Consider the following 27,711-nt stretch of genomic DNA (forward strand, 5'->3'; position numbering starts at 1 on the left):
GCCATTTACTGACTTGAACTGTTAGCCTTAGTTAGCATATCGGAAAATGAGAATATTTTATACAGATCATAGTTTTATGAGAATCTGGCAAGATAAATATGGACATCTGTCAAACAGAAAAATAGTTCAATAAATAGTGTGTCAGAACTCCGGGGTAGCCGCGGTTGCCTGGGGGGCTCACCTGTAAAGAAAGTTCAGCCAAAGGGGCGCAAACATTTTGGCCCAGGGTAGTGATGATGACAGCTACTACAGAAGCCCTAGGATTACCTAGGCCACATTCCTCTCCTCGGGCGCTGTGTTTCACTTGCCTTTCCTCCCAGTTCTGGGGCTGCAGCTGGGCAGGGACCCTCTTCTCCCGCTTCAGCCTCACTCTAGGTGGGAGGTTGTGAAAGCCTAGCGGGAACATTGTGTAGGCGGAACTCGAGTGCAGCGGTGGGAGGCTTCCGGGGGAACAGCACCGGTGACGGGTCGGCGGAGACAGAAAAGCGCCGGACGCCCGGCCGGCCGATCATGGAAGCTTGACAACCTGCAGGCAGGCTCTGGGAGGCCGAGACATCGGCGAAGAGGACAGAGAGTCGGCGCAGACAGGTAGGGGAAGGCAAGAGGGCAGGCCCCACTGGTCTTGGCTGGATCTCCAGCTTCGCTTCCGCAGGCTTTCCCAAGAAAGCCGATGGCCACGCCGCCCCGCCCCCGTTGCAGGACGCCGGGAGGTCCTCACTGTGTGCTGGTGGCTAGGAGCAAGCCCATCAGTCCTGACGTTCATTCTAGCGTGCGACTGTCATCTTCCACGCGGTAGCTGCCCTCGATGCGCCCCTTCCCACAGAGGCTGTTTCCTTTGACCCTTTTTGGCGCTTCAGAATAGCGTCTTCCCGAGACGGGCATTCATCTCCACTCCGTCCCTATCCGCCTCCTCGAGGAGCCTCCCACTTCAGAAGAAAACGTCGATCATCATCTTATTCCGTCTAGGGTATCCCCACAGACTTGGCTCTTGAGATTGAGATCTTTCAGAGGCACCTCAGTTTCTCCCCATCTCCAACACCCTTCGCACCCTGCTCCTTCCACTTAGTCTCTTGGCTGAGAGTCCCACCTGTCTTTTCAGTTGTGTGTGTTTGCGGGGTGGGGAGGGACTAGGTTTTGTTCCTCATTTCTTTTTTTTTTTTCTTTTTCTTTTCTTTTTTTGGTTTTTTTGAGACAGGGTTTCTCTGTGTGCTTTGCGCCTTTCTGGAACTCCCTCTGTAGTCCAGGCTGGCCTCGAACTCAAAGAGATCCACCTGCTTCTGCCTCCCGAGTGCTGGGATTAAAGGCGTGCGCCACCACCGCCCGGCTGTTCCTCATTTTCTAACTTAGTCTTCTTCCCCTCACCTATCTTCCTCTCCTTCTCCTTTTCTTCTTCCAGTCCTCAGCTTTCCTTTTTCCTCCCCAGGACTTTGTTTTCTAGTCTCTCTGTCTCTGTCTCTCTCTCTGTCTCTGTCTGTCTGTCTGTCTGTCTCTGTTTCTCTGTCTCTGTCTCTCTCTCTGTTTTTTCGAGATGGTTTCTCTGTGTAGTTTTGGTGCCTGCCCTGGATCTCACTCTGTAGCCCAGGCTGTCCTCGAACTCACAGAGATCCACCTGGCTCTGCCTCCCGAGTGCTGGGATTAAAGGCGTGCGCCACCAACGCCAGGCCACTTTTTCTGTTTGTGACAGGATCTTCTTAGGTAACCCTAAGTGAGGCAACATACTTACTTTTCCTAAAAGGGCTCTTCTTTGACTTTTTTTTCTTCATTCACACACGCACACACAGACGCACACACAGACACACACACCTTTCGTTTTGTCACACTCCTCTGTGTGTATCATTTCTGGAAGAAAATTTTATGTGGGATTCCTTTAGTGCTCGTACACACTCATCATATCTTTATTACGCAATTGTTGAACTCTTCTGAACCTAATATCTTGACGATGACAATACAATATCTGCATTGGGGTGGTAGAGATGGTTCAGCTGTTAAGAGCATTGGCTGGCTGGGCAGTGGTTGTGCACACCTTTAATCCCAGCAGAGGAAGATGGATCTCTGTGAGTTCGAGGCCAGTCTGGTCTACAAAGCGAGTTCCAGGACAGCCAGGGCTACACAGAGAAACCCTGTCTCTCGAGACAGAAAAAAAGGGAGTACTGGTTGCTCTTCCAAAGGACCTATAACTCCAGCCTCTGGGGATTTGGTGCCCTCTTCTGGCTTCTGTGGACACCAGGCACGAACATGGTGTACATTCATACGTGCAAACAAAATGCTCTCGTAGAAAAAAAAAATTAATTAAAAAGCAATATCTGCATTGTTCCTTCATATCCTATTATTAAGATTTTGTATAAGTTCTGGAGTCATGTTTGTTAAAATGTCTGTATCAGCAGGAGGCCAAATAGATACATTTTCTGACTTAAAGAGAATGTATTTTCTAGATTTGAATTGCTGTCTCTCTCCCTCCCCCCCCCCCCCTCCAGACAAGGTAGCCCTGGCTGTCCTGAAACTAGCTCTGTAGACCAGGCTGACCTCGAACTCACAGAGATCTGGCTGCCAATGTCTCTCGAGTGCTGGGATTAAAGGCATGTGCCACTACTGCCTGGTTAGATTTGAATTATCATTGCTTAATTTTGTAATTACTTTTCCCACGTTCCTATGCTAAAATGACTTTTTTTTCTGTTGCTGGGCAACCCAATGCCTTGTATGGTATCCTAAGCATCGATTTATTGTGGAGCCCTTAAAATGGGGTTTTTTATTAAATAAAGTGTGGCTCTTGTCTTCTCTTTGTTTCTGATATGTGCCTGGCTGTAGGTGGAATTTTTAAAAAACAATTTATTTAACCTTATGTGCAATGGTGTGAGGGTGTTAGATTCCCTGGAACCGAGTTACAGACAGGTGTGAGCTGCCATGTGGGTGCTGGGAATTGAACCTGGATCCTCTGGAAGGGCAACCACTGCTCTTAACTGCTAAGCCATCTCTCCAGCCCCTGTAGGAAGGATTCTAATGATACAAAAATTGCCTCTGTGCATAGTCAGTATTCTCTCTCTCTTAACCAGAGCCTAGAAATGAGGAAGATACAAAACTGTGCAGGCCCAAATTACTCAGGGTCAGAGAATCTGAGCTTGCTTTACCTAGCAGGGCTACATAAGGAGATGATTTGACCATGGGTGTGGTTACCAGGTGTTTGGAAGGGTCTATACTTGGCTGTTCGATGTGCTTTGATCTTGCAAGGAGGAAGTCTTTTGCCCTAGCCCTTGGCTTTGTTATAAAAAGCCCTTTTGAATAAATGGAAAAGGCCCTCCTGTAACTATTCTGTGTTTCTGTCTTTTTTCTCGTTAGCTAGATCTCTCTTTCTATCTGATATTTTCTTTTTTTTTTTTTTTTTTTTTTTGGTTTTTCGAGACAGGGTTTCTCTGTGTAGCTTTGCGCCTCTCCTGGAACTCACTTGGTAGCCCAGGCTGGCCTCGAACTCACAGAGATCCGCCTGGCTCTGCCTCCCGAGTGCTGGGATTAAAGGCGTGCGCCACCACCGCCCGGCTGATATTTTCTTATCCCTCTCTCATAAGAACCCTTCAAAAGGTGGGAGCTGACCTCCCAAACAAAACATATATAAAGAAACTTCCCTGTGTCCTGGTCAGCTTTAAGGACTTAGAAGATGATGCTTCTGAGGGTACAGATAGGGAAGTGTCTTTTAGAAGATGTGTTTCAGAACAACTTCAGAATTGAGGACAGAATACCTTTAACTCCAGAGTGAAGTTTGCCCAGCTCACAAAGTGGAATTGTATCTAGATTCAGGGACTGTTTTATGAAGAGCTGTGAAATTAAAGTGTTGTTGTAGCCAGGAGTGGTGGCGCACACCTTTGATCCTAGCACTCAGGAGGCAGAGGCAGGCGGATCTCTGTGAGTTCGTGGCTAGCCTGGTCTACAGAGCTAATTCCAGGACAGGCTCCAAAGCTACACAGAGAAACCTTATCTCAAAAAAACAAAAACAAATCAAAAGTGTCCTTGTGTCTGATCCAGCCTTACATCCACACTTTGGAGAGGAGAAGGTGGTAGAATGACCGGCCCACTTTCCTTTTGGACAGATCTCAAGACCGGAGAATGGCAGGTGAACAGAAACCCTCCAGCAACCTCCTGGAGCAGTTTATTTTGTTAGCCAAAGGTACCAGTGGCTCAGCCCTCACCACTCTCATAAGCCAGGTGCTGGAGGCTCCTGGAGTATATGTGTTTGGAGAACTGCTGGAGCTGGCCAATGTTCAGGAGGTAAGAATAGTTTTCAGACAGTTTCTGTCTTCTCTGTGCTATAGTTTTCTGATTCTCCAGGTTTCCAGCAAATTTCAGCATTGACTGTGGACTTGTTTGATACCCTGTTAATTGGAATTGGTGGGGAGGAGATCAAGGATAATGTCTTAGAGTCTTTATCCTGTTCCCTTAAACTTGGATAAAATCAGATTGCGTTGTTAGTTGTCTGAAAGACAGTAAGAAGGTCCGAATGATGTCGACACAAGTAGTGTTGTTCTATTGTTGTAGTCAGTTTTGGTCATTGTACATTTATGCTTCCCAGCCTCTACTTCTCACTTTAGACACTGGTTTTGTTGTTGTTGTTGTTTTTATTTGTTCTTTTGAGAAAATTGCAGATATATTTGTGCATTGGAGGGAGCTCTCAGGAGATTTCAGTGTGTTGGAGGGGCAGGCTCTGTGCCCTCTGCCACCACAGGCTTCTGCCTGTATAGGATGGCACTGTGTGCATGACCACTGTCTGCTGACCTAGACCAAAGTACTTCCTGTTAGTAATTTGCTGGATGCAGCTGAGGGTGGCCCTGGTGTTCTTGGTGGTAGTGGTCTGCATATAGGATGTGTTGGCATTAGTTAGGTAGTTTACCTTCATGGCCACCATGACACCATTGCTATCTATTGTCAGCTTTATCTCAGAGCCAATTGTAACCTGAGGTGTGAGCCTTCAGGTTATTGGGTTCAGTACTATATGTCTGCTTATTTCTCTTGATTTCTCTTGACTTACTGTGACTACCTCACAGGTGGCTCTTCTTCCTATGATGGCCAGAGATGGAAATGGAGCCACTTTTTTTTTTTTTTTTTTTTTTTTGTTTTGAGACAGGATCTTGTCTGTGTTGAGGCCTTAAACTTAGCATATAGCTTGAGATGAGTTGAAATTCCAGTACTTCTGTTCTGGGATTATAGGCATGTACTACCATATCTGGTTTTATTTGGTACTGAGGATTGAACCTAAGGCTTCATGCATGCATGGTATGCAAGCTGTACCAATGAGCCACATTCCCAGCCAGCCTGACTTTTATTTTGTTAATTGTAAGGGTTTTTTGTTTGATTGGTTCGTTTTTGTTTTGTTTTGTTTTTTTCAAGACAGGATTTCTCAGTGTAATCCTGGCTGTCCTAGATATCACTTTGTAGATCAGGCTGACCTCAAACTCATAGAGATCTGTCTGCCTCTGCCTCCTGAGTGCTGGGACTAAAGGCGTGCATCACCACTGCCCGGCCCAATTGTGAGGTTTTTTTTGTTTTGTTTTTTGTTTTTCGAGACAGGGTTTCTCTGTGTAGCTTTGCGCCTTTCCTGGATCTCGCTCTGTAGACCAGGCTGGCCTCGAACTCACGGAGATCCTCCTGCCTCTGCCTCCCGAGTGCTGGGATTAAAGGCGTGCGCCACCACCGCCTGGCGTGAGTTTTTATTTAATGTAACTTGCTTGTTATACTAAGGTCTGTGAGGGTAAAGTCTTTTGTGCTTACCATTGCTTCCTTGGGCTGAGTACATAGCCTTATACATAGTAGACTTTCAGTAAAGATTCAATCAATAATTCTTTGAGGAAGATTTGAGAATTAGACTTTTTGTTTTGGTTTAGTTTGTTTTTTTGGGATTGACCCTCATGTTTCCTAGGCTGGCCTTGATCCTGTTTCTCCTGTTTCCATCTACCAGGTGCTGGGATTACAGGAGAGTGCCACTGTTTGGCTAAGCTCATTTTCCAATAGAAAAGCTGACCAGCTGTAATTGTTTCTTCAGATTCATGAAAAACCTGAATGAGACCTTACAGACTTAGTGAGTCAGAGAAGTTTTGGAGTACCTGTATTAGAGAAAATAGTCTATTCCAGCTAGCTTTGTAGTTGTATGAAAAGTAGGGGCTAGATTCAGTGTTCTTTACTGACTTCTTCCACTCTGAAATGGCAGCTTGAAGTATAAGGGTGCTAGCACTCTCATATTGGTGCTTGCTGGGCCTTAGCAAATTACCTCTGCCTACTGTTTCTGTTGCCCCTGTTTTGAGCCAGGAAGAAGCTAGTTACTTTTCAGCCTTCTGAAATTATGGATGCGATTATTGGAATTCCTTTTTAGATAGCTAAAATAGAATAGTGTTGTTCCTGTTTTGCTTTATGGAATTTGGTAAGTTGGAAGAGGTGGTGAGTGTATGTGTTACTGAGGACTCAACCTATAGTATTCTGCATGTTAAGCAGGTGCTCTGCCACTTAACTATGTCCAAGCCCTCCTTTTACTTTTATTTTGAGCTGGGGTCTTGCTAAGTTTCCTAAGCCTGTAGCTCAGGCTGGCCTTGAGCTTCTGATCTTATTCCTTTAGCTTTACAAGTAGCAGAGATTACAGGCCTGTGCGAGGTGACTCAGCTGCTCTTTGCATTTTTTCCCATGGATATCATTTTGCCACCAACATAAGTAAAATAAATTAATGAACATTTTTATTTGGCTCAGGGTAATAACTCTGTTTCAGTATAGCCTTTCTGTCACACGTTACACTGTGCTAATATTGCCAGGGTTCATAGTTCATATTTAGTGCTGAAACTTGGAACTAGCCATACAGTTTGTTCAGATTTGATTGATAGTGGGTGTCACTGTACTAAGTTGGGGGCTGGCAAGATGGCTCACTGGAGCCGGGCGGTGGTGGCGCACGCCTTTAATCCCAGCACTTGGGAGGCAGAGCCAGGCGGATCTCTGTGAGTTCGAGGCCAGCCTGGGCTACCAAGTGAGTTCCAGGAAAGGCGCAAAGCTACACAGAGAAACCCTGTCTCGAAAAACCAAAAAAAAAAAAAAAAAAAAAAAGATGGCTCACTGGGTAAAAGTGCCACATAAGCCTGATGACCTGAGTTTGATCTCTGCGAACCTTCATAAATGGTTCTCAAAGAAAATGGACTCCATAAAGTTGTTCTGTGAGCGCATGTGCACCGCATACATGACCACACATACATACAATGCGCACATCATGCACAACAACAAAAGAAATACACAGTTGGTATGTGGACAAGATTACCACACTCTTGGTTTTCATTTGAGACAGGTTCTCATTTGCAAGTAATCCAGGTTGGCTTTGAACTCAGTAGGTAGCTGAGGATGATGTTGAACTTTTGATCCTCCTGTGTCCACCTGCTGAGGAAGTGCAGGCCTGTGCCACCATGCCCAGTTTATGCTGTGTGGATTGAACCTAGCTCTATGTGCATGTTAGGCAAGACTCTCGCAGCCTTCAGTATTTGTTTTAAGGCAGAGGAGATCCTGAGAAGACTTGAACTGCCTCTAGTGCACAAAGCTTTGTGGTGGAGTGGCTGGCAAGGGGGCAGGGAAAGGGGGAAGAAGAAGCTACTTGAACATCTTATATGTTGTGCAAAATGTCTTCCTGAGGAAGGAAGAAGATTCACTTTTGGACTTAAATAATCTTGTTTAGTTTTTCTCCAAGAATCAGAAGTGGAAAGACCTTAGGAACTACCTAATCAAATAGTACAGAGGAAATGGCCATGACATCTTTGGCATTTGGTCACATGTCCTGTATCAGAATATTGTAGTGATTAGTGGAAATTTATTGTGTGGTGAACTTTTCCTGTCCTTCTTCAGCTTGCAGAAGGAGCCAATGCTGCACATTTGCAGTTGCTGAACCTGTTTGCCTATGGAACATACCCGGATTACATAGGTGAGTTGGAGAAGATCCTTCAGAAGATCTTAAGAAGATTGTCTGAACTGTTGAGCTGTTTGTAGGGTGTGGGCAGGGTAGGCAGGTCTAATTATTGACTTGACTGTATCTCTGTCTTCTGTGCTGTGAAGGTAATTTCATGGAAGGATTTCCCTGATAACCTTTTAATGTCCTAGGCATAAAATGGGTTTTATGTGTGTGTGCATCTGTGAACAGAGCCCTTGTTTATTTCCCAGATCAGCATCTTGAGAACTAGTGTTTGTAGGACACTCACCTAGCAAAATAATCCAGAGTTTTGTTTTTTTGAGACAATCTTACTATGTAGCCCTGGCTGGCAAACAGGCTGGCCTTGAGCTCACAGAGATGTACCTACCTCTACCTCCTGAGTGCTGAAACTAAAGGCATGCTTCACACCTGGCAGTTCAGTGTTTTAATGTTATCAAAATTTTTTGAGGGGTGCTGGTGAGATAGCTCAGCAGGTGGAGACAGCTGATACAAAGCCTGATGGTAGCTTGAATTCAATCCCTGGGACCCACTTAGTGAAAAGAGAGAACTGGCCCCTGTACTCACACACACTTTTTTTTTTTTTAATTCTTATTTTGCTTTATTTGTTTTTTGAGATAGGGTTTTGTATAACATAGGCTGATCTTGAACTCAAAATATTCCTGCTTCATTCTCTTGAGTGCTGAGATTATAAGGATGAACCACCTTGCCCAACTTGATTGTTACCAAAATAAGATTACTATATTGAAGAGAATTTGAAAAATAATAAAACGTTACAGACCATGAAGTTACCATTAGCATTATGATGCTGGGTGTTCCCCCCTATGCTTGTTTTGTGTTATATGGGTGTAATTAGCTTGTGTATGCAGTCTCATACTTTGCCTTCCCAGGTCTTTGCCCAAATCCACATGTAAGATACTTAACTTTTTTTTTTTTTTTTTAAAAGTCAGAGTCTTGCTGTGTTGCTCAGGCTGACTTCTAACTCTGGATCCTCCTGCCTCCACCTCCCAATTTCTTATCTTACAGATATGTGCCATCATGTCTACATTCATTTTTACTATTTCATAATAAACCACTGTACCACTGAGCTACATTCTTAGCCCATTTGAATGTTTTTATTTTAATTCACTTTTTTTTGGGTAAATTTTTTCATACAATTTTTTTTTTTCTTCGAGACAGGGTTTCTCTGTGTAGTTTTGGAGCCTGTCCTGGATCTCGCTCTGTAGACCAGGCTGGCCTCGAACTCACAGAGATCTGCCTGTCTCTGCCTCCCGAGTGCTGGGATTAAAGATGTGCGCTACAACCTCTTGGCCATACAATATATTTAATCATATTCTTCCCTACTAACTCCTCCCAGATCCTTCCTACCTCCCTATCCACCCAACTTCATGTTTTTTTTCTCTCTCTCTCTTGAAAATAAAAAAATAAAAACCAAAGTAAAAACAAAAAACAATAAGACAAAAAATAAAAAGTAAAACAAAACAAAAACAAAGCAAAAGTCTCTCATCAAAACCATGGTGTCCATTCTGTGTTGCCTCACACTCTTGGGCTTGGAACCTGCCCTGGAGTACAGTTGATGTACTCAGTGATACGCCATTGGAGAAAACTGATTTTCCCTTCCCGAGCAGGTGTCAATCACAAATAGCTTATTGGTTAGGGGTGGGACCTTGTGTCTATCTTCCCTCTCAGTGTTGGGATTATGTCTGGTTTGAACCTGTGCATGTTTTGTGTCTGCTCTCACAGTCTCTGTAAGTTCATGTGTACATCAGTCCTGTTGTGTCTGGATGACACCATTCCACGGTCCACCACTTCTGACTCTTACAGTCTTCCCACCTCCTCTTCTGCAATGATCCCTGAGCCTTGAGGGGAGGAGTGATGAAAACAACCTCTCTGGGTGCTCCAAAGTCTCTCACTGTTTACACATTGTCCAGCTATGGGTCTCGGTGTTAATTATCATCTATTGCAAGAAGCAGCTTCTCTGATAAGGGCATTTTTTGAATGGTCTTAAATTATAATCTTAAATCGTAGTGGGCTGGCAAGATGGTTCAGTAGGTAGAACACTTGCTGTGCAAGGCTGACAACTTCTGTTCACTCCCTAGGAGCCAGAGTCAAAGGAGAGAACTGACTCTGGAAAGTTGTTCTCTGACCTCCACATGCACACTGTAGCGTGGCTGTGCTCACACTCACACATTACACACACACCCACACAATAATAGTGAATAAAATATTAGGAAACATTACATAGTCAGGAGTGAGGTACTTACATTTGTCTCCTCTTCCTCCTCCTCCTCCTCCTCCTCCTCCTCCTCCTCCTCCTCCTCCTCCTCCTCGTTCTTCTCTCTCTCTCTCTCTCTCTCTCTCTCTCTCTCTCTCTCTCTCTCTCTCTCTCTCTCTCTCTGTTTTCAGTGTGTATAAGTCAGTGGTTTTTAGTGAATCCACAGAAATATATAACCATTGTCATGGTATGATTTGAAACATTCCTGTCAAGGCCAAAATATGTCCTTCGTCCCTTAGCAATCATTCCCTATTCCTACTGTGATCCCAGGTAGCTGCCACTCACTCATTCTAGGTCTGGCTTCTGTCCCCAAGCATGATGTCTGGAGGGTCAGCAAACCTCAACCCTTGGTGCCGTAGTCTTGCTCCACTTAATAGATGCACCATGTGATGCTCTTCACCAGCCAGTGGATCTTTGGGTTGTTCTCATAGTGCTTAAAGGTTTAAATAAAGGAATGGGTGGGTGGCTCAGTGGTGGAGCTCTTGCCTAGCATGCACAGGGTCCTGAGTTTGGTTCCTCAAGTTGAGGAAGCCAATAAAGGGGTTAAATATGATACAAAGTGAAAGTGGTAAGATTAGTGAGTATCAGATCATCTTTTTTAAAATTTATTTTATGTGTGTGGTGGTTTGAATGAGAAGAACATTGGGTTTTCTGCTCTGCTACTCTACCTTACTTCCTTGATACAGGTTTGTGTTGGATAGTTTTATATAACTTGACACAAGCTATAGTCATCTGAGATGAGGGAACCTCAACTGAGAAAATGCCTCCTGAAGATCCAGCTATAGGAAGCCTGCAGGACATTTTCTTTCTTTCTTTCTTTTTGAAATTAAAAACAGGTTATAATTCAAGAGTCCAGGGTTATTTGAAACTGGAAAATATTTTCTCTGTAGAAAATAGTAAAAATGATAACATTTCCCAATAAGCCCTTTTAAGCCAAATAATAGCTGAATTATACATATAAATATTGATTAGATTCTGGGATACAGAAGAAACCTATCTTCATCTGTTCAGAGAGCTACGTTTTACTTAAGTTGTGTAAGTGAGATTCCTATTCATCTTCCCCTTCACTGTTTGATTTATAGCAGGCATTTTTCTATAGGCTAATCCATAATCTAAAAAGATTTTAGCCTCCCCTCCTGAAAGTATGGCTAGCATTTTCTGTCATCAGCTTGATACGGTACAAATTCTTATCCTAATAGTGAAATGTTCACTAAAGCTTGCCCAGTGATTGGGCAAAACCAAAACTTATTCTAAGCCACAGTCATCCTAGGGTCCCCCCTGCTATGTAGCCTCCCTGGATCTGTGGGTTGCAGTCTGGTTGTCCTTTGCTTTATATCTAGTATCCACTTATGAGTGAGTACATACCATGTTTGTCCTTCTGAGTCTGGGTTACCTCACTCAGGATGATATTTTGTCCTTTTGAGTCTGGGTTACCTCACTCAGGATGATATTTTCTAGTTCCATCCATTTGCCTGCAAATTTCATGCTGTCATTGTTTTTCTCTGCTGAGTAGTACTCCATTGTGCATATGTACCACATTTTCTTAATCCATTCTTCAGTTGATGGGCATCTAGGTTGTTACCAGGTTCTGGCTATTACAAATAATGCTGGTATAAACATAGTTGAGCATGTATCTTTGTGGTATGATTGAGCATTCCTTGGGTATATGCCCAAGAGTGGTATGGCTGGGTCTTGAGGTAGATTGATTCCCAATTTTCTGAGAAACCTCCATAATAATTTCCACAGTGGTTGTACAAGTTCGTATTCCCACCAACAGTGGAGGAGTGTTCCCCTTGCTCAGCATCCTCTCCAACATTGACTGTCATTAGTGTTTTTGATCACAGCCATTCTGTCAGGTATAAGGTGGTATCTCAGAGTCATTTTGATTTGCATTTCTCTGATGACTAAGGATGTTGAGCATGTCCTTAAATGTCTTCCAGCCATTTGAGATTCTTCTGTTGATAATTCTCTGTTTAGCTCTTTAGCCCATTTTTTAATTGAATTGTTCAGTATTTTGATGTCTAGTTTCTTGAGTTCTTTATATACTTCAGAGATCAGTCCTCTATCAGATGTGGGGTTGGTGAAGATCTTTTCCCATTCTGTAGGCTGTCTTTTTGTCTTATTGACTGTGTCTTTTGTCCTACAAAAGTTTCTCAGTTTCAAGAGGTCCCATTTATTAATTGTTACTCTCAGTGTCTGTGTTACTGGTGTTATATTTAGGAAGTGGTCTCCGGTGCCAATGCGTTCAAGAGTACTTCCTACTTTCTCTTCTATTAAGTTTAGTGTAACTGGATTTATGTTGATGTCTTTGATCCACTTGGACTTAAGTTTTGTGCACGATGACAGATATGGATCTATTTGCAATCTTTTACATGTTGACATCCAGTTATGCCAGCACCATTTGTTGAAGATTCTTTTTTCCATTGTATAGTTTTGGCTTCTTTGTCAAAAATCAGGTGTTCATATATGTGCAGATTAACGTCAGGGTCTTCAATTTGATTTTATTGGTCCGTATGTCGGTTTTTATTCCAGTACCAAGCTGTTTTTATTACTATAGCTCTATAGTAGAGCTTGAGGTCAGGGATGGTGATGCCTCCAGAGGTTGCTTTATTGTACAGGATTCTTTTAGCTATCCTGGGTTTTTTATTTTTCCATATGAAGTTGAGTATTGTTCTTTCTAAGTCTGTGAAGAATTGTGTTGGAATTTTGATGGGGATTGCATTGAATCTGTAGATTGCTTTTGGTAAGATTGCCATTTTTTTTTTTTAACTATGTTAATCCTACCTATCCATGAGCATGGGAGATCTTTCCATTTTCTGATATCTTCTTCAATTTTTTTCTTCAGAGACTTAAAGTTCTTATCATACAGGTCCTTCACTTGTTTAGTTAGTGTTACCCCAAGGTATTTTATATTATTTGTGGCTACTGTAAAGGGTGGTGTTTCTCTGATTTCTTTATCAGCCCTTTTATCATTTGTATATAGGAGGGCTACTGGTTTTTTTGAGTTGATCTTGTATCCTGCCACTTTACTGAGGGAGTTTATCAACTGTAGGAGTTCCCTAGTAGAATTTTTGGGGTCACTTATGTATACTATCATATCGTCTGCAAATAGTGAAAGTTTGACTTCTTCCTTTCCAATTTCTATCCTTTGATCTCCTTTAGTTGTCTTATTACTCTAGCTAGAACTTCAAGTACTATATTGAATAAATATGGGGAGAGTGGGCAGCCTTGTCTTGTTCCTGATTTTAGTGTAATCGCTTTGAGTTTCTCTTTTCTTGATGCTATAAAAGTAGCCTGGTACCCAAGACTCCCTCTCCTGTTTCCTTGGCATTCCTTCCTACTTCACTGGCCACTTGTACTCACTCTGTGTGGCTGTCAGATTGAACAGTCTACTGCTTCTGCGTACATGGCATTTCTCTGACCCGCTCTTGGTTCTGATGAGCATCTTTTGTCACTGTCTGAGAAGGCAGCATTGCACAGACTCTGGCACCAGACTGCCTGCATTAGAGTCTAGAGCCGCTTGGATGAGTTGTGTGGCTTTTAGCAAGTTAAATGATCACGTGTGTACCTTAGCTTCCCTATCTGTAAAATGAGAGCAATATGTTAAGACAGGGTTTCTCTGTGTAGTCTTGGCAGTCCTGGAACTCACTCTGTAGACCAGGCTGGCCTGGAACTCACAGAGATCCACCTGCCTCTGCTTCCTGGCAGTTTTTCAAGTCTTTAGGCTAAATATTTTCAGGATTTAGAGTTTTGGGAATTTAAAAAGGTAACATGGGGCCGGAGAGATAGCAGTTAAGAGCACACGTTGCTTTTGCAGAGGGCTGGAGGTCAGTGCCCAGCACCCACACCAGGCAGCTCAATACCACCTGTAACTCCAGTTCCAGGGATCCAAAGCTTCTGGCCTCTAAAGGTACCTGTACACATGTGCAGATACCCACACAATGAAATATAATGAAAATATTGTTAGAGAAAGATAATTTGTTATATGTGCCTTGTTCTGTAATTTCATGGGATGTAGGCAAAGCTGAAGTTAAACATATTCATAATTTTCCCACAAAACAGGTGAGTATTCACAAGTAGGAGAAAAAACTAGCCTCAGTTCAAGGTAGGAATTGCTGCTTGATACGTTTCAACATTCTGCTTAAGAAAAAAAATTCACCCGGGCAGTGGTGTTGCACTCCTTTAATCCCAGCACTCAGGAGGCAGAGGCAGGCAGTTCTCTGAGTTCCGGTCTAGCCTGGTCTGCAGAGTGAATTATAGGGTAGTCAGGGCTACACGGAGAAGTCCTGTCTTGAAAAACCAAACAAAACAAAATTCAGTGTTTTAGAATCCAGAATCATGGTTGAGGACATTTGAAGTCTTGTCTCGTGGAGTGGCTGTGAGGGTGAGCTGCATGTGTGTGAATGGCTCTGCTCTGTGTCATGTGTAGCTGCTACTGTGACCATTAATGTCATTACTAAAAGTTTGCTCATCCCTCAAGATTCGTCTCAAACTCTTCTTCCGTGAAACCTTTGTTTAGTTTTTTTGTGCCTCCCCAATGAGATGGTGTTTGTTTTTTCTCTCTTTCTCTGTCCCTTTTCTTCTTTTCTTCCTTTAATCTCTTCTCTGTCTTCCTTGCCCTCTACCTGTCTCTTCAGATAGCTTGTAAATTTCTTCCGGTAGTTTTACCTTTGCACTTGTAGCTATTACAGCATGTGATTGTGAGACTGAGGCTGGGTGGCCATGGTGGCTTACACCTGTAATCCCAGCACTTGAGAGGCAGAGGCAAAGGCAGGTGGATCAGGAATTCAAGGTCATCCTCGCCTACCTAATGAGTGTGAGGTCCGCCTGTGTTACATAAAACCCTGTCTCAACCCCTTTCCCCTCAAAAAATCAACAATGAAACAAAACAAACTTGAGGACATGTGCAGGGGTATTGAGCACCACATAGTTGGCACTCCTGGAGTTGTGTGGTGCAGCCCCCAACAAAGCCTGGAGTCTGATTCATCCTGGATTCCCTGTAAGCCATGTGTGCATTGCACATAGCTTGCTCAGTGAAGGATTGTTGAACTTAATTGAACTTCACAAGGGGCACCAACAGTATCCCATTAAGATCATGCTGGGCGGCAGTGGTGCACGCCTTTAATCCCAGCACTAGGGAGGCAGAACCAGGCAGATCTCTGTGAGTTCGAGGCCAGCCTGGTCTAAAAAGTGAGATCCAGGACAGGAACCAAAACAGGAACCAAAACTACACGAGAAACCCTGTCTTGAAAAAAAAAAGATAGCTGGTCATGTAATTTTGTTTGTTCACATCTGGCTTCCAAACTAAACTTCTGTGTAGAGACTGAATCTTTGCTCTCTGGAAGCACTTGATCTTCCAGAGAAGGTGGGGGCTGTTGATGGAGTGTTTGCTGAGTGAGTTAGAGCACAGTCATGACAGTGATCTAGTAGTAGGTTTGGTGGGGGAGTTGATGAGCTTATCATAAAAACAAATCCTAATTTCATTTTGTGTCTTGATTTTTGTGGTGGGTGGGACTGAGCAGCCAACAAGGAGAGCCTGCCAGAACTGAGCGCAGCTCAGCGGAACAAGCTGAGGCATCTTACCATCGTGAGTTTGGCATCAAGGATGAAGGTACTGTCCCAAACCTTTCTTGTCTTCATCTGAACCCCAGCTCAGGTGTCTTATTACCATCAATGAAAAAATATGTAGCTACTCATGTCCTACATGCATGAAGTGTACTTGGCAGATAAAGAGATAACAACTAAAGTGTGTGGACAGTCACTGCCTGCTCTGTTCTGGAAAAGCGAGCCCAGCAGTGATTGCTTGATTAATCAGGTCTCTGTTCTGGCATGCTATGGGGCTTCATTCAGGGGAAGCAATTTGCCAGATTAAGAGGAGCCTGCTACTTAAATGCTCTTTAAAAAAATGCATCTTCTTGATACAGCAAGGTATCTTTCTTTGACTGTTTTTGTTATGGTGATACCGACTCTCACTATGTGGTCCAGGCTATCCTCAAACTCACTATTTAGCACAAGTTGACCTCACAGTCATGGCAGTCCTCCTGCCTCAGCCTCCCACATGCTGGGTTACAGGTGTGTCACACCATACGCAGCCTTAGTAAGGCTTCTTGCAGCAAGTTAACAACGTCCTGAATTTCCTAGAGTACCAGATTCATTGCCCTCATGCTGGAGGAAAGACTTGCTGTGTTGGACTAAGTGGATTTTTACTTATTTTGTAATACTGGGGATTAAACTCGAGGCTTGTACGTGTTGGGCAAATACTCTTATCACTGAGACTTGTACGTGTTGGGCAAATACTCTTATCACTGAGCCACAACCACCAGTCCAGAGAGAGAGAGGTATATCTTTCCCTTTCTTTCTTTCTTTCTTTCTTTCTTTCTTTCTTTCTTTCTTTCTTTCTTTCTCTCTCTCTCTCTCTCTCTCTCTCTCTCTCTCTCTCTCTCTCTCCCCCTTCCTTCCTTCCTTCTTTTCTTTTCTTTTGTTTTCTTTTTTTGAGACAGGGCTTCTCTGTGTAGCCCTGGCTGTCCTAGAACTTGCTCTGTAGACCAGGCTGGCCTCAAATTTACAGAGATCCACCTGCCTCTGCCTCCCGAGTGTTGGGAATAAAGGCGTGCCCCTTTCCCTGGCAAGGTAGATATCTATTTTGTTTTTCTTTGGGATTTTCAGGGTTAACTGCATTAATTTTTTTCCTTATCTGCTAACTTTGTTTTTATTTATTTAATTTTCATATGCCAGTGTTAGGCCCTATCCTGTCAAATTCCACCACATCATAGCTGCAGGTTCTCTGCCTCAGCCAATTTAGAAGAAGCCTTACAGCCAGTAGCTTACAGCTTTTAGCAAAGAAAGGCCAGACTCCGTTAATTCATAGTTGGTTTTGGCTCACCTCTTCCTTGACTGTGTCTGTTTCTTTGAGAATGTGCCTTTGACAGGTTTGCTTTTCTCCTCTGGGATTAAGAGTTGTGGATTTCTTCCTTGATTGTCTTTTCATTTGTTCAAACAATTGTATCTGATCTAATCACATCACGGCTTTCTGGTGGTCAGCCTCGTATTTCAGGTGGAGGCTCCTTCTCTTTTTGTTCTTCCTCCTCTCTTGTTCTGAAGACTAAACTGAGGGATTGGAACTCAGTGCTGTGTGCATGTTTGTCTGGTGCTCCGCCACTGTGCTCCACTGGTGGCCTAGTCAGCCCTGCTTTCTTGGGGGATGGGGTACCAGGACCTTCTCTTTTCCTAATCGTGGACTTCTCATGCATGGTAAGGAGTAGGAAGACCGTTTTCTTCTTTCCAGGCCTATCATTTTACTCCCATCCACCACCCCTAGAGAGCATGCTTTAATCCGCAGAAAAGCCTTCTAGGTATGCTTGCTCTGTTCTCTTCTGTGTTCACTTTCCTCTAATCTGTTTCTGTTTACTTAACCTCTATTTCTAAACTAGTTCTGATATCTCAGGATTTGTAGAATACATGTATTTAGATACTCTGTTTTTTAGTATGAAGGGCTGTTATTGGAAATTTGATATTGGCTGAAGAGTTTGAGAAACAAACACAAACTTGAGAATAACCTGTGAGTTGCCCAGCTCTACTGGCCACTGTAGGTAGTAGATATGCTGGCCTGCAAGGTGACTGGGTTGTTGTTGTTGTGTGTGTGTGTGTGTGTGTGTGTGTGTGTGTGCGCACATGCACATGAGTGTATTTTTTGTTGTTTTGTTTTGTTTTGCTATGCCTCTGTTGGGTAAGCCATCTATATAGTGTCTGGCTTCAGTTTGAGGCTTGCAGCCATTGAGCATTTTATGCAAAGTCTTCAAGCCTCCATAAGGTGGCAGTGTAGCACATACTGAGTATCTCTTTCCTGTGGAAGGAGTGTTTAGCATCTGTCAGAGTATGGATGTGGAAGCTAAGAGCTGGGTAAAGACCAGGATATAGAGAACTAGGAAAGTGCTTTCTTGAGTGCTGTAAGCTCTTGTTGGGTGTCACAGGTTCCATAGTTTGTTTATCCATCTCCTGTTATCTTAGATATTGATGATTACCACTGGCCTGCATTGCCTAAGCACAGAGAGACAGCTATTGCCTATGTGGGTAATACTTGATTTTTTTGTTCTTTTGCAATGCTTGCCAAGTGGTTTTTATAACTGTCATATGACCTATCCACAGTGTATCCCCTACTCTGTGCTGCTGAAGGACCTGGAGATGAGGAATCTCCGGGAACTAGAAGACCTTATCATTGAGGCCGTCTACACTGACATCATCCAGGGCAAGCTGGACCAGCGAAACCAGCTGCTGGAAGTGGATTTCTGCATTGGCCGTGATATCCGAAAGAAAGATATCAATAATATTGTCAAGACCTTGCATGAGTGGTGAGGCTGGGAGATAGAGGGGAGCTTCTAGTATGCCCTTTGTGCCTCTCTTTGCAAAATTGTGACCTTCAGAAGTCAGCCAAGGGTCTGTGGTAGGCCTTGCGTCAGTCAGGAAACTGGGGCCATGGGACACGAGACAGAGACCAGGCCTGCATTTGTAATTCCAGCTGTGTGGTTAGGACTCCTTCCGGGCTTCCTTGTGCCTGGATTGTAAAACTGACTGTAAATACAGCAGGGCCATTTAATAGTGGGCTATAAAATATTCATGTGGAGATGCAAGTAGAGTCTTCGTATCCTACCTGTGTGGCACTAAGCCTGCACCTTCCAAACATAAACTCAGTTTGGCTGAGCTCAGGAAGGTAGTGTTTGTCAGTAACATGTTAAGCTAGTTAGTGCTGGGAAACATTGTGAGGGTTTTGTCATTGTGAGTGAATGGGGTTTTGTGACTTGGAACACAGACACATAGAATATTTGACAATTGTTTGAGCATACAAAGAATTGGGCAACTGGTGTGGTGGTACACGCCTGTAATCCTAGCACTCAGTGTACTGAGGCAGAAGGATTATGAGTTGGAGGCCAATTGGAGAATCTAATTCCCAACAGACCTCCTGCCCAAAAAAAGTAAATGAATTTAGTAGAAGAACTGGGACTTTGGGATATAGTCTTATTTTAGTGGAATTTGATGTTTGCAAAAGTGATTACGTGTTCTATAAGGGTTTGCTATGAGGTTTAAATGATTTGGAGCTTATGAAGCCAGATCTTAGGGAATCGTGAGGAAGTTTTGAGGGAGGGAGCGTTGCTGAGATGAGGAGAGTATCCCACCTAGGCTCATAGCATTCTGTATGTCATTAGGCAGAGTGGACAGCTTTGTGCTGGGAGGCAGGGAAACTTGCTTTTGGGGAGGGTAGTGGGGACAGGGACTTGTTCTCTAGCTCAGGGTTGCCTGGAACTATGTATCCCAGGTTTGAGGGATACATAGTTTAACTGGGTTTGCTCTAAACTCTGGTCTGCCGGACTCTGCCTCTCAGGTGCTACCACACCCAGTTTTTTTTTTTTTTAAGATTTATTTATTAGTGGCACACCCCTTTAATCCCAGCACTCAGAAGGCAGAGGCATGGATCTCTGTGACTTGGAAGCCAGCCTGGTCTACAGAGTGAGTTCCAGAATAGCCAGAGCTACACAGAGAAACCCTGTCTCAGGACACACACACAAAAAGATGTATTAATTTTATTTTATAAGTGTCTTACCTGCATGTGTAGAAGTGCACTGGGTGTTTATCTGGTGCCCATAGAGGTCAGAAGAGGGCGTCGGATTCCCTGGAGCTCGAGTTATGGATGGTTGTGAGGTTGTGCGTGGGTGCTGGGAACTGAATTTGGATCCTCTGTAAGAGCAACAAGTGTCCTAACCATTGAAACATCACTTCAGTGACTAAAAGAGACTCTCAGAACTCCTAATTAGGTGTTAGAGGTAAATTAGAAACAGAATTATCCTGAGAGAGTACAAATAAGGCCAAGTGTCGACCATGTTGAATAGTAGTGTATGGGATGGGAATATTCATTACATTGCTCTTCCAAAACTTTTTTATTTTTGAGACAGACTCTCAGTTTGAGACCTGGCTGGTGTAGACCAGTCTAACCTTGAACTCAGGAATCTGTCTGTCTGCCTCTTGCTTCCTGAGTGTTGGGATTAAAGGCTGTGTCACCAGGCCCAGCCTGTTTTTAAAAATTTTAAATAGAAAGTGGAAAAATAAAAGTGAGAAGTTGTTGGTAACTAGGAAATAACATCAAATTCTGAGGAAAAAGGCAGTCTCTAAAGTAGTGTCAGCCAGTGTTAACCTGTGGAGTGTATCCCTCCTTCGGTCTTAGTCTGTACAACTGTTTCTTATGGGCGGCGAAGACGGGAACTGGAGCTGTGTTCCGAGAAACCCCCACAAGCCACTGGATCTGCGGGCTTGTTTGGAAGGAGAGCAGACTGGCGCGAGCATCTGGCAGTGGGACTTGTTCAAGGAGGCCCATCGGGTGCTGCTGGGAGCCTTCTGCTCAGGCCGGTGTTTCCATTGCAGGTGTGATGACTGTGAGGCGGTTCTGTTGGGCATTGAACAGCAAGTTCTGAGAGCCAACCAGTACAAAGAGAACCACCACCGGACGCAGCAGCAGGTGGAGGCGGAGGTAAAAAGGAGGGAGCAGCTGCTCCTCTCGTTAGGGTGTCCAGATAGTTCCTGTCGTGTGCTTTTGTGTGAATGCAACAAATAGTCCTTCAATGGCCTGGGCTCGGTAGGGATTTAGCAGAGAATTCGAAGGCTTAGATCATAGAACGGGTAACTCGCCAGTGTACACACACTGTGCAGCTCCCGAGGAAGAGAAATGTTGGAGATGTGTTTTAGAACTGGATGGAAGGGGCTGGAGAGGCGGCTGAGCAGTTAAGAGGACTAGGTTTGACTCTCTGCACTCACATGGCAGCTCACAATCACCTGAAACTCCGGTTCCAGGGGATCCAATGCCGCCTTCTGGCCTCCATGGCTCTTACATGTACATGTTCACAGATGTATGCCGGCACATTCACGTACACGTAAAATAAATAAATACTAAAAAATACTGAAATGTGAAAGAAATGTGAGGAAAGGGCAAGGTCATGACCTCTTCCATGCCGGTTAAAACAACCTACTAACTACTAGCTTTCTAAGAAACTTAGAGCAGACTGACGTAGAAGAGAGAGCAGAGCTCAGCACCTTGTTCATGGTCCGGTATCAAGAGCAGGTGCTCATCATCCCTGGCTGAGCATGCTTCAGGTGCTGACTGCATCCTCACCTGACCAGAACACACATGGACAAAGAGCCGAAGTGATGCCATCACACTCCTTGTGTTGTGCTTCTCTTAGGCTTGCCCAGATTTGTAACCTTTTTCTCAACTGAGTAGGTGAGATGTATTTTTTTCCATTTGTCCTTAAATTACATTGCTGTTCTCAGAGGGGAGAAACTTGATGTTTTCCTTCCGAATCTTAGAACAACAACTTTCTGGTGAGTTGTGCCTTCCAGAGCCTCCGTCTGAGTTCAGTCATCCCTATGACAAACCACCTGAGAATTCTCTCGTTTTAGCTTTTCTAGAAATAGCGTTATTTAACTATAGTTCAGCGTACCTGGGGGAGACAGAGGACAACAGGACCATTCCCAGGCTTTGCCGCATCCCTGAAGGCACTCTGGCGGGAACAGAAGGATGGCTCACAGCACCACAAAGCTTCTCTTCGTTACGTTTGCTTTTGGGATCTATTTCTCTTTATATTTGAATGTGCCTGTGTGTGGTGTTCTGTGGAATGTTAATATATAGCTATTGTTACACAGTCACAAAATAGGCTGTGTTCCCCTCACGCAGGTAATAGAACAAGAGTAAGCACTATATTTTATTGTGTAGAAAATCCCTCAGGAGTTAAGTTGTTACAGTGTGCTAAAACCATGCCTCCTGGGTACCTCATAGAGAGCGATTTCCACCATCTTTCATGTCTCCGTCTCATTTCCTGTAGGCTTGATTTCTGTTTGCTCTTTTAGCTTTTCCTTGCTTTTTAAAATTCATCCCAGGCTGGCTTCAAGCTTCCCATCCTCTCGCCTCAGCCTCTAGAGTACTGGGACTGTACTTACCTATCACCACACCGCCTGTCTCCCACACCTGCCCTGGTTCTCCCCTCCGAATGCAGTTTCCTCCCCTGGGGAGCTCTTCTGTCTCTTGCTTGTCTTTAGGGTCTCTGATCTCTGATAGTACCAGGCTGCATTTTGTTAACAGGTTTACCCCACTGGGAGATTCCTGATGCAGATGCTTTGAAAAAGCTCTACAAACTAGTTTCGCCGGGTGGGGATGGGGCAGAGGCAGCCTCTAAGGAAGGCCCTGGTCAGATTTTGGTCAAAAAAGACACTTGTGGGAGTACTTGTTATCAAATGGGTGCAAGAGATGGGGGTGCAGATGACTGGGTGCTTTAAAGTCTTTGAGGCTAAAATAGGTTTAACTGGTAGACCTGCCTGGGTAGCCATTCTTGAGTCCTGGTCGTGGGTACCCACACTCAGTTCGGTACTGCTTGGCAGAAGCACTGGTCGTCATTGTCTGTCTTTCTGTCTGTCACCTGTTTTCCTCCCTTTGTGTGTACATTTGTGGGTGCAGGTGCACGGGTCTGCAGGTACATGAGTTTGCACAGGCATGTAGATGCCAGTGAACTACTTCAGGGGTCATTCCTTGGGTACTCTCCTACTTTTTTTTTTTTAAGCTGAGTCTCTCATTGGCCTGGAAGTCTCCAAGTAGGCTAGGCCAACTGGTCAGTGAGGACCAGGGGTCTGCCTCTGCCACTGAGCACTGGGATTGCAGATGTCTTCTGTTATGCTTGGCATTTTGTGTGTGGGTTCTGGAGTTCAGTTCAGGGCCTTGTGCTTGCGAGGTAAGCACAGTGCTGACTAGTGCATTGTCTCCTTAGCCTACTGGGTGGATTTTTAAAGAGCAGAGTTGTGATTCTTATTAAAAGACTTTATTTATTTATTTTTTAGACATGGTCTCACTATGTAGTCCTGGCTAGCCTAGAACTCACTATGTAGACCAGGTTGGCCTTGAACTCACATAGAGCTGCCTTCCCCCATCTCCTCAGTGTTAGGATTAAAGGTATGTGCCACCATGTCTGGCCAAAGACATTTTAAAAAGATTTTACTTTTATTTATGTGTCTATTGTGTGTCTGTATGAGTGTACGCCACATGTATTTGGTGCTTGAAGAAGCCACATGAGGTTGTCAGATTCCCTGCAACTATGGGAGGTTGGGAGTTACCAGATGTGGGTGCTGGGAACTGAACATGGGTCTTCTGCAAGAGCAACAAGTGATCTTAACTGCTGAGCCAGTTCTCTAGCCCCAATCTGAAGAAACTTTTGAATATCAGTAAAATGTTTCCCCAAATCTTGAAAAGCACTGAAATCTGAAACACCCCAGGTTTGAGTCATTTCAGATACTGGATACTCAATCTGCATAGTGATACTGATTCAGTCTGAAACTTGCATCCATTTTGATCTGGGAAGCTCACTCTAAGAGCATGTCCTTCACAGATGCTCTCACGGTGTGCAGCGGGAAAGAGAGGGCTGTTATTCTAGTACCAAACACTAGTTCTTAAACTAGAAATGTGGGCTGGGGAGATGGCTCAGCAGGTAAGGGTGCTTGTGGCTCTTCCAGAGGACTCAAGTTCAGTTCACAGCACCCAGGGTGACTCACAACTACCTGTCACTCCAGCTCCAGGGGAACTGATGGCCTCTTCCGGCCTCCGGGGCTATCTTTGCAGCTCCTAGTTCCACGTTTTTGCTGAATCCATTTCCATTTCATCTATGAGCAGCCTGTTTGTCTTCTGTGGGTTTCTGAATGTCGTTTAGATTTTGTTGCAGAGGATTTGGGCTGCCTCTCTGGGTGGTCCTTATAGTAAGAACAGGACTTGGGTTTCAGGTGTGTTCAGGCAGGTCACACAAGTTTTGTTTGTCCTTCCAGGTCAGCAACATCAAGAAGACACTCAAAGCAACAGCCTCCTCCTCAGCTCAGGAAATGGAGCAGCAGCTGGCTGAACGCGAGTGCCCCCCTCACACTGAGCAGAGGCAGCCCACCAAGAAGATGTCCAAAGTGAAAGGTCTGGTCTCCAGCCGCCACTAGGGCCGGCTGGGGCAGCTGGCACTCACCAGGCCTGGGTCAGGTGGGGAGGGGACACCCAGGGCCTATTCCTCCCCTCTCCACCTGTAGTGAGTTCCAGACCTGCCCACCCCTCACCAGTACCTCCCCATCCATTGGTACCATTGCGGAAAATGATTGCTCCTCCTTTGCCTCCTCTCCTAGTTGATCCCTTCAGACTCAGGGGCTCAACGGATGCCATCCTAACAGGGTCCGACACTGCCCAGCTTCCCTCCAGGGGTTCCTTGTCTCGATGGGCTACCTCCCTCCCAGGTGTTCCTTTGCTCCATGTCGTTTTGTCAGGCTGGTCCTAAGCTGGAGGCAGTTTCCTCAGTCTTGAGGTCTGACTGTGGAGAAGGCTCCCCTCGGAGTGAAGAGGAGCCTTGCTCTCCAGCCCCATGTACCACAGTACCCACAATGGTGCAAGTGTCTCTAGTCAGGTAGCCACGTTGTCCCCTCTCCTGCCTTACCCCTGTTGGCAGCGCCAGTTCAGGCTGTGGAGGGACGTGGTGCTGGGCTCTGTTTACTAAACCTTTGGGTTTTCAGCCTCTTAAGCCCAGCCAGGATCTCTCGTCAAGTTGGGAGCCCTGGGCTGACTAACCTCTGGTATCTGAGTCCAGTGGGGTGCTTGGGGTCTGTGGGCGGCAGAAGGTGTTCCTCCTAGCTTGGTGTCCTCTGCCGGCCACTCCTCCTGCTCTCTGACTGCTCAGCCGTGATTTGGCACGTAGGCCCAGCTGCCCACTGGGGTTGTCTGCCGACATTTGCTCTCCCGAGATCTCTCATGCCTCCTGGCTGCCCCTGGGGTAGGAATGGTGGTGCCGAAGCCCCTCAGACTGGTGAAGGACCATTGCTGCTTCTTTCTCCTTCCTTCCCGCCCCTCCTTGGCTGGCGACCCAGAGCCCTCTGATGACATCATACTCCTGGCCAGAGAAAAGGACTTGACTAGACTTTCTGAACTTGAACAGTTTCAGGTTATATTTTAATTTTTTTTTTTTTGTACAGGTTGATTCTAATACATTTCAACATGCTTTTTTCTCCCTTTGTGTCAATATTTGTTATAGTCTAATCGCCGGGGATTTCTCACCTGGTTGGAGGGTGTGTGTGTGTGTGTGTGTGTGTGTGTGTTTTATTTTGTTTTCGTAAGGGGAGGTGGAGGTCCTGGTCTGATTTTAAACTCTATTGAGGAAAAAGCACATTATAGAAAAGCAAAAACAAAAACAACAAAATAACAAGAGTGTAGATTTGGCATATGTGGCTGGAGTATGGGGTTGTACAGGTGGGTTTGGAGAGCAGTAATTTGGGTGGTTTAGAGAATGTTTTTGTAGCATGATTGAAAAGTAGGTTGATTCAGTGTTAAAAGTATTCTTGTTTCCTTTTATGCTGGTCCATGTGCTCATATACCACTGTGCCTAACCAGAGGTTAGGTTTGGTTCCCAAAGTGTGTTTGATGAATCTCTGGATCACATCTCTGTGGAAGAGGGGTCCTGTTGTTAAATAAATGTGGCACTCCCTGCACCCCAAATCCTCACTGGAAATTCATTACTAAGGTCTTGGAGGCATCCTGAGGATGAAACTCATGCTCACACTGATTTCTCCACCAGATCCTTTTGGGTATTGGTATTTCTAATGGGATACGTTTTGGGTAAGTTTTGGGAAGCATGTACTTCTCAAAAACCCTAAGAGGTTTAGAACATCTCCATGCTTCATAGATTTTTTTTTCCCCATTACTCTCTCTAGACCCCAGACAGGGATACACTGTGAGCAAGCTGCTGTTCATCCTTTTTCCCCATTGGCAAGTCTATTCGGAAATGGGGTTTGTTTATTTTTAATTTAATTAAAATTTTTTTTCAAGACAGAGTTTCTCCATGTAGCCTTGGCTGTCCTGGAACTCGCTCTGTAAACCAGGCTGACCTCGAACTCAGAGATCCACCTGCCTCTGGGATTAAAGGCATGCTCTGCCGCCGCCGCCGCCGCCGCCGCCGCCGCCGCCGCCGCCGCCGCCACCACCACCACCACCACCACCACCACCACCACCAGCAGCACCAGGCAGGACATAGGGTTTGTATGCCACAGGTGTCCATTTGTTTTGGCAGTCCATCACTCTAAGGTCGTCTTCCCGGCTTGCTGCTTCCTGGAAGGTCATGCTAATGACAGCACACTGGTAAAGTTGTGTCAGAATGGTCCTCACTCCGGCTGGTCCTGTCCGATCTTTGGAGACCAATGAGGACATTATCGATGTCATCTCCAGTTTCCACTGGAGGAAACCCAAAGAGTCAAGACAGAAAAGAGGACTCCTGATTCTAACCTTCACGTGTCCTACCATTACCATGGTGTGACGTTCTGGTTTACAGCCTGCCCTCCAGCTGACCCTCGGTCTTGCCCCATTTCGCTTGTTACTCTGAGGACTTGTCTTTTAACTGACACCAGCCTGAGACTCCAGAATTTTCTTTTCAAAGAGGCAGCAGTTGTTTGAGTTTTACTGAAGGACCCATCATTCTACTGAAGGTATTTGAGTGTCAAGTCTAGCAACAGGCTTTGAGCAATCTGGTTGCACCTTCTTCTTCTTCTGGGGGGTTCTTTGTGTAGCCACGAGTGTCTGTCTACTCTATAAGCTTTTTACTAGAAACTGTAGTTGTGTTTGAAATATCTTCTTTATATACATACTTAGAGCATTAAGTGGCTTTTTAAAAAAAGTAAGTTTATTTAGAGTGAGACATCTACAGAGCAAATGATTCTTAAATTGTGGTTCAGGTTGAACTGAGTTATAGAAACACACTGAGACCAGGCGCATCCATAGACCGCAACCCATTCTGTCTCCTTTCTTTACCAAATAACCTCTTTCAGATGTGGCTCAAGGTAGAATTTGTCCTCCCCATATTTCGTCCAGTGTTTCTGAGGTAAGAGCTGATGCCTCGTGATCAGGCCCAGGGCTGAATTAATGTGAAACATTTCTGTCATTACAGATGTTCTCAGGAAGCAGCCTCTTTTACACCTCCATCTTGTACATCATATGATGTGAATTGACCCGTTTTGTGAGTCTTACAGCATGGTAATATCATTTTCTCATACCCACCAGCCACTGGCTGGGGGCCGCAACAGCGGGCCTGCCCACAGTTTTGACCTCATTAAGGAGATTTTTTGAAACAGGGTCTTACTGTGTAGCATAGGCTGGCCTCTTAACTCACCATCCTTCTGCCTTGGCCTCTCCCTTCCGAGTGCTGGGGTTGCAGGTGTGCACCACCATGCCCGTGTAGAGTGGATGTTTTACATTTGTGTTTACTAAGTAGGTTGTCTTTGACTTGACCTTGTGACACTAGCATAGCTGACGTAACAAACTGGCCCTTACCATGAGAGGTGAGCGACACTGTCTTTGAGAAGGAAGTTGACAGTGAAGTAAGTCGTGGGGAAGCAGGATGAGGGCCCAGTCCTGGGGTCCTGCGTGCCCACCTGCGTTCTCTGCAGCACACCCTGCTGGGCCAGCACGGGT

The 27,711-nt window shown here is 44.8% G+C and overlaps 1 protein-coding gene across 3 annotated transcripts in view; it reads left to right on the top strand.

The window, feature by feature from the left end:
* The window catches only part of Cops7b (COP9 signalosome subunit 7B), a 29,944-nt gene extending 4,222 nt beyond the window's left edge, over nucleotides 1–25,722 (top strand). The window contains exons 1-7 of one of the 3 annotated variants that reach the window (XM_059277993.1): nucleotides 479–588; nucleotides 4,080–4,257; nucleotides 7,852–7,927; nucleotides 15,728–15,816; nucleotides 18,351–18,553; nucleotides 20,616–20,721; nucleotides 24,051–25,721. In XM_059277993.1, coding sequence (XP_059133976.1) covers nucleotides 4,096–4,257; nucleotides 7,852–7,927; nucleotides 15,728–15,816; nucleotides 18,351–18,553; nucleotides 20,616–20,721; nucleotides 24,051–24,209 — 795 coding nt within the window. In that variant the 5' untranslated portion in view covers nucleotides 479–588; nucleotides 4,080–4,095 and the 3' untranslated portion in view covers nucleotides 24,210–25,721. Of the gene's footprint in view, nucleotides 1–478; nucleotides 589–4,079; nucleotides 4,258–7,851; nucleotides 7,928–15,727; nucleotides 15,817–18,350; nucleotides 18,554–20,615; nucleotides 20,722–24,050 lie in introns of those variants that run through there. The other 2 variants (XM_059277994.1, XM_059277995.1) reach the window with 2 other exon arrangements.
* The last annotated feature ends 1,989 nt before the right edge of the window (nucleotides 25,723–27,711 follow it).

The sequence above is a fragment of the Peromyscus eremicus genome, chromosome 13, assembly GCF_949786415.1.
Source record: "Peromyscus eremicus chromosome 13, PerEre_H2_v1, whole genome shotgun sequence".
NCBI classification, from domain to species: domain Eukaryota; kingdom Metazoa; phylum Chordata; class Mammalia; order Rodentia; family Cricetidae; genus Peromyscus; species Peromyscus eremicus.